The 9,723-nt window shown below is 35.0% G+C and overlaps 1 protein-coding gene across 1 annotated transcript; it reads left to right on the top strand.

The window, feature by feature from the left end:
* Positions 1 to 3,906: 3,906 nt before the first annotated feature.
* On the top strand, positions 3,907 to 9,704 carry LOC111384718. The gene is made up of 5 exons (XM_023009039.1): positions 3,907 to 3,986; positions 4,136 to 5,206; positions 7,479 to 7,897; positions 8,089 to 8,277; positions 9,422 to 9,704. Exons 2-5 carry the CDS (start codon positions 4,780 to 4,782, stop codon positions 9,665 to 9,667), a joined length of 1,281 nt encoding a protein of 426 aa, XP_022864807.1. The 5' UTR covers positions 3,907 to 3,986; positions 4,136 to 4,779; the 3' UTR covers positions 9,668 to 9,704.
* Positions 9,705 to 9,723: the final 19 nt, after the last annotated feature.

A 9,723-nucleotide genomic window follows, 5' to 3' on the forward strand; every position in this document is an offset into this window, starting at 1 on the left:
TATTGGAAGTAAATGATCTGCAACACTCATCGCATGACCTCATTGAAGGAAAATGGTAATTCTCCAACCGAACCAAATTGCCTTATGCGAGAAAATAAGACCCTTTCCAGCCTTTATCCCTAGAAGAAAGACCAACTATCAATTGATTGATATTTTTCCTTGCATTGAAGGAAAATAGGCCTTTCTCACTATCGTGCTCTCTTATGAAGTAATCATGTAGAATTGTATGCCAAATGGGATATCGTGTTGTCGGTCAAGACCTGAAGTGCTAAAAGCAATCGCCAAGAGTTAGGCATAAGTTGGCTCGATGCAATCTCAAAATACTCCAACACCATCACAACTGCGTGAGGAATCAAAAATTGAAAGCCATCTTTAAATGGTAACTCATAGAAAAACATCTAACTTAGGACATTCTTTGAAACTCTTTTGTGTGGTAGTGGTGGACAAAATTTAATAGATGCGAGAATATCATAGGCATTCCATGCTCGGTATGTTCTTATTAAACACGATATCGTTACCCTTGGATTGCTCTGTTCAAATGAACTATGTCTAGGATGGCCACCGTCAGGACTTGGATTGGTCGGACCACTCTTAATATCAATGCTCTCTAGATCAATTTTATAAGAGAAATGAATCCCTGGATCACCTACCAACCTCGACAGGTTAGCCCATCTGGACAATCCGAACCCCTATAATCGTCTAGCCACGAGTTTTCACTCAGATTTTTAGAGTTACTTATGTCACCAGTCGGCCATGCTTCGATCGAAATTCCATACGGAACGTCACAAAAATCGCTCCAATCCATTGTTCATAAAAAACAACTATTCGCTAACAATTTCACTCTACAATAGATCAAACTCCAAAAACATCGAATCAATACCAATACAACCACTGAAGAACTTGAAAAAATTGTTTGAAGAACACTAAAGTATAATCGAAAAGAAGGCAAGAACTTGAAGAACAGAGGAGAGAAACTCACCAAAATCTCTAAAGCTTCTTGAAGATTACCCAACTCACTTGAAAAAATGGAGGATATGATGCTTTAAATTGTAGAAATTGACACGCTAAACGAGATGGGTAAATGAATTCATAAATGTCTTCAGAATCATCAACCAAATGTGTTCACTCAACCTTGCGGATGAACATTATGAAGACATTTGGTAGGATAAGCATCTTTCATTATGAATGGACACATTGACCTTTCGGACTTGTAAACCAAGCGATGTATATGGCATGATCTAGATAGATCAACTATCTTTCCTTTCATGTGGACATACTAATCATTTTGAATAGCAAACCAAGCAATGCATATGACAGGATTCGGAATAATCAGTGATCTTTCCTTTCAAATGGATACATCAATCAATAAGACTGGTAAATCAAGGAGTGTATATCACACGGTCTAGACGAATTGGGATCTGTATTACTAATAATAAAAAATAGGGGTCACCACCACCACTCGACAATGGTCGAGTGGTGATAAAGTTGCATGCACGTAACTTATGCATGCATGCCACTTGCATGCCACCATTTTGTGAAATTTACCACGAGGCACCATTTCTGTTTGGTAAATTTCCACTAGAAGCTGTGTGATATGTTTCATATTTTTTTTACATATCAAATTGTACCGAACCAAAAAACTAACTGACTTACAAGCTAAAAAATCGTACGGCTCGACTAGCAGAACGTTATTCTTCCAGGTGCCGCATGGCTCTTGGTCATGCAATAATTCCTATAAAATCATATGGCTCAACAAGCGGACAGTAATCTCCATGACATTTTTAATGATTAAATGATTTTCACACACCATCGTATGATCAAATAGTCTATCCTATGATCAAAGCTCGCTCTCAACCAAGGGTCTGATGATCCCTGAGCCCAAATTACTCTTTCGTTCAAATAGAACTCGTATAAAAGAGTGAAGAGCAAGTTGTAGTTGTAAAAATTAATCCACTAGTCCAAGCAACCCAAACCATAAAATAGGCACACAGATGGACCAACCGCACCATCCTTTGCCTAACTCATTATAACGATTGATCCGAATACATAGTCCAAGACCTACATGTCAATTCAAAACCTCCAATAATTTATCTTCAAGATAAATCACGTCGTGACTTATCCAAACCCAGTAAGAGTTATCTGTAAATAGCTTTGGTATCTCAACCAAACAGATCGGATCAAATTTAGCTCCAACCAGTGATGAAATCTCGGAGAATCCCTACCAAACCGTCTAGACGGTTATCTCACTTCTATAAATTTTGTGGTCAGTCAAATCTTTAGGTATCTTAATCTACTCTACTTTAAGTCAATTCTTCTTTCTTTTTATCTGGCATTCATACAATTTTTGACGATATTTACTGACTTGACCGTTGGAGGGTCTTCAGTTGGCACCATATCGGTGCCCTCCTAAGATCTTTTGCGGTCATTCTTCTTCGTTCAATTTTTCTTAAGTTTCGTAAGATTGCTAGAGGCCTACTTGACCTACTTGATCTGATTTTCTCGATTGTAGAATCTATCGTCGACATGTACAACTCCAATTTCTTCACCGAATAGGATTTCATCAATAAAATTATTTGGGATCATTCGTAGCAGTTAATGGAGATGCCTATGTAACATGATTGATAAATCTTGAGAATTGGTCTAATAATCAGAATAATGGCCCCGATAATAATCGCGATCTTTTTGACAATTTTGAACATTTTGCGGCTTCTTGATGGTTAGGAGATTTTTTTATTTTTTATTTTTATTTTTTTTAAATCATCATACATATACTTAGAGAAGATTCAAACGCAGCTCGGGCATGCAAAATTGCTAAAGGGGCAATATAAAAAATAAATGGAGCAAATAATCTTTGAATGAATCTTAATTAATAATGGTTGATATTACTATAGGAAGTTATAACGAAAATTATTTTGTCGATAATTCTAATGAAATTAATGACAAAGATATCCTCAATGATCATCAATGCAATTTCGTTGCAATTATTAACGACATCTTTGTCGATGATGTCGACAACCATCGACGGTGTTTCTACCACTAGCAAAAGTTGTCGATGCCACTGACAAATCTTTGGGTTAGTTAAGTATTCTATCCACACTCTTTACTTTTTATACATTCATTAGTTCAAAAAGATCATGTCATGTGTCCTCTTCATAGATTTGCATTTTATTTTTATTTTTTTATTATTACCTTTGTGGTGGTTTAAAAAGAAAAACACCTAAAACTCGAAGCCCAAAGTCCAACTAAGCTAGATGTGAATTTTGGATCTAGCCTATGATTCATAATTTATATAAGCTCAAATGTCAAATATAATATTTAAAAAATAAGTGCCGAGCTTTTCATTAAATAATGCTAAAATTTTCTACTTTCTTTTAAATTATAAACGACTTATAAGCTTAGCCAAACATGGACTTTTGTATCTTGAGATAGCTATGGAGCATAGCAAAATATTTTAATTTAATTTTTACTTTATTTATATTTTATAAATATAATTAAACTTAGGAGGTGTTTGATAAGCATTTTTATATAAAAATGTATTTTAGAATAGTAAATTGATGTGAAATGTGTGGTTGAGAAATAAGAAAAAGTTTATTTTACGTGTAATATTGTTTTAATAAAGAATGTGTGTTTTAAAAGAAGAAAGAGAAAAATGCATTTTGAAAAAAAATGACTATCAAACGGGGCTTTAAATATGAAAAATTAAACAGTTGAAAGAGAAACCATGTTCTCCTCGTATCCCATTTTGGTTATAGATGGAGTAACACACGACATTTTGCCATCCATGTTGGGCAAATAATTCATATTGGAAATTTATCGGGATAAGATGGTAAATATAAAAATAACGGACAAAATCAAAAGAACATAGTTTCGCGGCTTTGTATGATGAGTAGTACTATTCTTCTGACAATATTCCTGTGCTGTGTATACGCATACGCTGGTTGCTCTCTTTTTGTTTTAGGACTCTGTGATCTAAATCTCATTACATGGTACTACTAACCAAAATGAAATACTAAACACCCGTTAATTATTATCAAAATCCAAAATTTGTTATCGATATCTGCATAATCATAAATCGTAGTCAAATTGTCGCATTCATTGCTTTACCGTTTAAAGCCACTGTCTCCATCTCTTCTAGGGTTACATCTTCACTCTCAGAATCTGCTGCTTTTCGGAAGTCCTGCTTATTGCATGTACAATGGAGCCTTGAAAATCTTATACATATTTTGTAAGTGATTTTTGCATTTAAGACTAATTTTTCTTCTCGGGTTTTCTTCCAATTTTCCCTGTTTGTTTTTTCAATTTCTAGTGGGGGATATTTGGAGAATCAAGGTATTGATGTACAGGAAAAATGTATCCTCTTTAGATTGTTTATTAGTGGTTTTCATTTCATTTTAATTATTATTTTTTTGAAAAATATTCTGGGAAGAAAAATTATTTTGCCCTTTGAAGGTGTATCCTGGCTTCTAAAAGTTCTGGGTTTTCATTAAGTTCAATGAATCTGTATCTTTTGGAAAGATTTGCTTATGCTGGCACTTCGATGATCATCTTTCCTGGAAGATATGCTCTGGGTTAAAAATGGGTACCTTTTATGTATTCTTGAAAAAGAATAATATCTGTTCTTTATTGAATGTGGAATACGTTTTTGTTCTAATGTATGATTTATGGGTTTTGAGTGATGGTTGAAAGAAAACAAATCAAATTGTCACGATCAGTTGAATAGAATGTGTGGATTGGAGAAAAGAATAAGTAGGTAGAGCTAATTTGGGCAACCATTGAGCTATGGATTTCTTCAAACTGAAGAAGTTTAGGAAGGACCGCAAGCCAAATCAGGAAGTTGTTACTGAGCCAGAGCTGCATCAGGAAGAGCCTAAAAAAGACACTGGTGATCTATTGGGTAAATCAGTCAATGCTGATTCTACCAATACTGAAATAGAAGAAGATGATGATGATTTCATCACAAACGAGATAAAGAGAAGGCTGAAAGAGCTGCGGCGAAACAGTTTTATGGTGTTAATACCTGAGGAAACGGCTGCAGAGAATGAGGATGTACAAGAAGATGAAGAGGGAGAGACCAGCTCTTGTGAGTGGAGGGACATTGAAGCAGAAGGCCGACAATTCTGGTCTTGGTTTGATGCTGTGTATGATAGATACTGTGACAGGATCCTGTTTTTTGATCGCTTGAGTGCTCAGCAGCTGCGAGAACTTGGTAATTTCTTTGATTACTCTGAACAAGCTTGCTTCTCTAGTAATATTTTTCAAGGATCTATTTCTGTATATTTATCAAAGTTGGAGATCCATTAGCTTTATAGTTGGTATTGTTCTGCAGATTAAAGCAGATTGGCGACATATTTGATATCATGCATCTAATCAGCCTTATGCTTGTTTAAATGCTGTTGTCAAACTTGTACTACATCACTTTGCTAGTTAGCTTGTTAGACATTTTAAATGAGCTTCTGACATTCACCCAACCACTAGGCTAGTGGTTGGTGCTCGTAGCATTTTCTTTTTTCGACTTGGACGAGATTTTGGCAGATTAAATGTTTGTTCTCTTGAAGTGAATGACAATAATGACCCTAACTATATTCTACTGCCGCATTTCCGACCTTTGGTTGTTCATTATAAAATTTTATTGTGACTCTTATTGCTCTGAGATAAATACCAAACTTTTATTTACTCCAGCTATTGTAACTTCTTCCATTTTTAGTGCTTTGAATAGTGTGATTGAGGCTGATTCCTCGGTCTCTCTCTGCTGTGTCTCAATCTCACGAAAGCATTTAAAGAATATTCTTTGTCTAGAAATAGATCAATCCCTTCTTGGAAATAACCCCTGAAACAATGTTGATTTGACCGTCTGGGACTTGATTCCGAATCCTTTCTGGATCATTATTTGTTCCATCCTTGTAAATCGAACCTGATAGTAAGCATTTACATTCTTGCTTATTCTCCATTTTACATATCTATTGAATCCTGAGGATCAAAAATCTTGGTTTTAGATGAAGCCATTTTGTCATGCTAGCCATTTGACATGGGATAATCCCAATGAGGTCCTCAGGGAGAGAGCGTGAATGTTCTAAAGATCCCTTTTGTGGAAAATGACACTTAATCCTGCTATGTCTAACAAATGGATTTTTCATGTGGCCCGATTCCGGAATTTCTTCATTTTACTCTGTGCACTTTCAGCTGTGATCTTTTTTCTACGCTACTTGAAATACCAATCCCTCCCCTTGGCCTTAGCTATTCTGCAGCAGGTAACTGAGGATGGTTTCCTCGTGTGTGGTAAGGTTGTCATTTTACAAATACATGACCTTGAGGACCTAGGAAACATGAACACTCCCATGAGGGTCATCATATATCCATGCCCGACATGTGCTTGTCGTCTCAAATACTTCGGACATTGTACTATATGCAATATCTTTCTTTAGCAATATTTTTATGATCTGACTTAGTTATTATAATATAACTACTAGTTACTCTTCTGATTTAAAAGATTTCACCAACGAAAATAATAATTAAAAAAATTAAAATTAAAATTAAAAAAAATTGTAATGATTTTATTTAAAAAGTATAAGAATATACTATATAAATTTGCAATTTTAGAAAATTTGAATCAATGTGTCCCTAATGTGTTTGTGTTCTATGTATGTTTTCGAAAAACCATGCGTTAAAGTGTTTATATCATGTCGTGTTAGAGTTGCATTGTTAGCCTGGAAGGCTAGTGGTTATAGTTCATGTCGATTCAGCATTTTGAATGTCTCTAATTCAAATACAAACATGAAACAATTCACTAGAGCTAAGTGAATAAAATCTTTCCTATTTCGATATCAATTGTTCTTGATGTGTTACCCATTTAAGAAATGATACCTTTTATATGTAGATTGCTCAAGTCTTTAGATATGCTTGAAATAGATTTGCTGCAATTATTGTGGTTGGATGTTCTCATGCATCTTCTCTAATCAATATTTCCTTACCGTGAAATTGATTAACTTGAACATTTTTCATCTTGCTCATGCTCATAAACATGCGATTTAGCTAACAAATATGAGATGAAAAGCCTAGCCTCTTGGGGATAAAATGAAATCAATTCAATGTGCGATAGTTGTACTGTTATTAGGTCATAAGGCAAAATGACGCCTATGATACATTGTTAGAAAGTTCCCAGAATTAGGTTGCGAGATACATTACTGTCATGGAAATTATCTATGCGTTGGTACCATGAGACAAAATAAGGCTTACTACACATTCACGGAGAACTCCCAGAACTAGCATTCTATTATAGTATTTCTATTTACAGAAATCATCTACATATTGGTAGGAGTTTGAGCCCAAATCAATGCCTGGCAGAGGGCCAAATTGTCCTACCATTAATGGGTAATCGTTATGTTTTAATTATTTTCTCAATTTGTTGTATCTTAAATTTGTTAAGCTGGTTGCTGAATTTGTTTTCTTTATTATTTAAATTCAAGTTTAAAATATTTCAGGCTCTCAAACTGTTTCAACGCTGTCTCCAAGATTGGCATCCAAAAAGCTTGCTTCTTCACTTGGATGCCTTTCGCTCAAAAAATTTGAAGAACCGGAAGAGGAATCTGAACAATTGCAGCAGCCTGAAAGGGACCCATTTCAGGATCTTGAAACAGCGTATGTAGCACAAGTGTGCTTGACTTGGGAGGCACTGCACTGCCAATATACACAGCTGAACCATAAAATATCATGCCAACCTGAAAGTTCCACCTGTTACAACCTTAGTGCCCAACAGTTTCAGCAATTCCAGGTTTTGTTGCAGAGTTTTATTGAAAATGAACCTTTTGAGCTTGGTTCAAGGCCAGAAATCTACACCCGAACAAGAAATTCTTTACCTAAACTGCTACAAGTTCCAAAGATCCAAGGTGATGTATATTCTGTAAAATTTTTGAGTTGTACACTTTTTCCTTCGCTGCTTCAATCCTGTTTAGCCTTAATTGCCATATGGTACACTTACTTGAATTATTCTTCTATTGTTAATCTGTATATCCTTAGTGGTGCTTAAAGCTGGACTGTGTTTTGTTTTCCTGAACAGTCTTACTTGTGAGTTTTAGGTTCTGATGAGAAAAGGAAAGGGAAGAGGAGTCGGATTTTGTGGTACTTGCCCCTGATCTAATTAGAATAATTGAAAGCTCGATCTTAAGTTTCCGCCAATTCATGAAGATGAAACAGAAAAAATCAGGTGGCATCCGTGATTTACTTGGAAGTCAGAACCAGATGGCTACTCCCCTTCAACAGATTCAGTCGTCTCATGAGAAGGTCAGCTCAATCTCCCATGGTTATATCTACAGTGTTAATGATGCAGGATATGCAGAAACTTGATAAAGAACAATAAGATAAAGAGAACAAAGAAATCAAAGGGAAGAATTGAAGGCAAAGAGGATTATTTTATTTCATAAAATTCAAGTTGTTCTAAAATGATTCCCTGAGTCCCTTTATATAGTGAAGGACTTTGAAACTAAACAAACTTCCTTTCTATCTAGATAAAGATAACATCAAATTTCCTATCTTGATAAATTGAAATAAAGATAAACATAAAAATAAACTGAATTAAAAGATAACATCGATTTTTAATTCTACTTAATCTTAGTATTTCGCCTTGATTAGACTTCTTTTCGTGTTGTATCAGTTAATCCATTCAATTATCAACTTCATTAGGCACATTAAAGTCTGAATCTTTGACAATGATATGCACAAAGTGATCTTTGCATGAAATCATGCTATAATAATAATAATAATAATAACAGTAACAGTAACAGTAACAGTAAGTCAGTAACAATACAAGTCAACTTCAGTTTATGAGATAAAAGGTTAATTATTTACCTGGAAGGAGGAAATGGAGGACAAACTATTTATAGTGGTGCAATCACTCACTAACTTCTCACTTTGGTAAGGCCAATCTATTGCCTAACAGCGAATTTAATAATCAACTCCTTAAAATGGGTCAGTTTAACGATGATGAGAAGAAAAATCAGTACATAATTCGGAGCCTTCTGGTGAAAGCAATCATTAAGTGTAAGGATTCAGATAAGATCAGTTCAGGCATAATTTTTCTCATATAAATGAGCTAGAGAGTTTATGAAGTTTAGCCTATTTTATGAATGTAACAAGGTACAAAAAATTTATCTTCAGAGTAATGCTCTTCTCCCTAAATGGAAGATATAACAGAGAATCTCAATTGGTGAATAGTTTCACGTCTTTGAAAGTAAATTCTACTTAAATACAACTCCTGTGATGTTTTTTAATTTCAGCACTAGTCTCTTCTCCACATATAGTCTTAGTTCGTGAAAAGTGAGCTTTCTAATTCTGAAAAGGGAAAATGAAAATGTGAATGTGATCTTTTGGTGAGAAGGTATCATCAGGTACAACTCTTGCTAAACTTATAATCTGAAAAAAACTATAGAAAGCAATGAAACTGAAGGAACAATGGAAGAGAACAAAAAGCTATAGAAAGAAGTCATGGCCTAGTTCACAAGACGACACAGTAATGTTGCTTGGACTTATCGATGCAAAAATTGTGTCAAGGGTTTTACGAATGGTGAGGATAAGCAAAGAGCAAATGTTTTGGTGCGAAGAGAAGATGAAGAAATTAGCTATATTTGATGGTAAACTGCAGAGAGATCCATCACCGATCCTTTTTCCCTGTTAGTTGTGAAAAACCAGGTAAAAATGTTATCGGATATCCCCCCCCCCCCCCCCCCCCCC

The sequence above is a fragment of the Olea europaea genome, unplaced genomic scaffold (genome assembly GCF_002742605.1).
Source record: "Olea europaea var. sylvestris unplaced genomic scaffold, O_europaea_v1 scaffold298, whole genome shotgun sequence".
NCBI lineage: Eukaryota > Viridiplantae > Streptophyta > Magnoliopsida > Lamiales > Oleaceae > Olea > Olea europaea.

Coding starts and splice junctions, on each gene's coding strand:
- LOC111384718 (XM_023009039.1), top strand. CDS start 4,780: ATGGATTTCTTCAAACTGAAGAAGTTTAGGAAGGACCGCAAGCCAAAT. Junction 7,898..8,088: donor TCCAAGGTGATGTATATTCT/GTAAAATTTTTG, acceptor TGATGAGAAAAG/GAAAGGGAAGAGGAGTCGGA. Junction 8,278..9,421: donor TTCAGTCGTCTCATGAGAAG/GTCAGCTCAATC, acceptor AAAAAACTATAG/AAAGCAATGAAACTGAAGGA.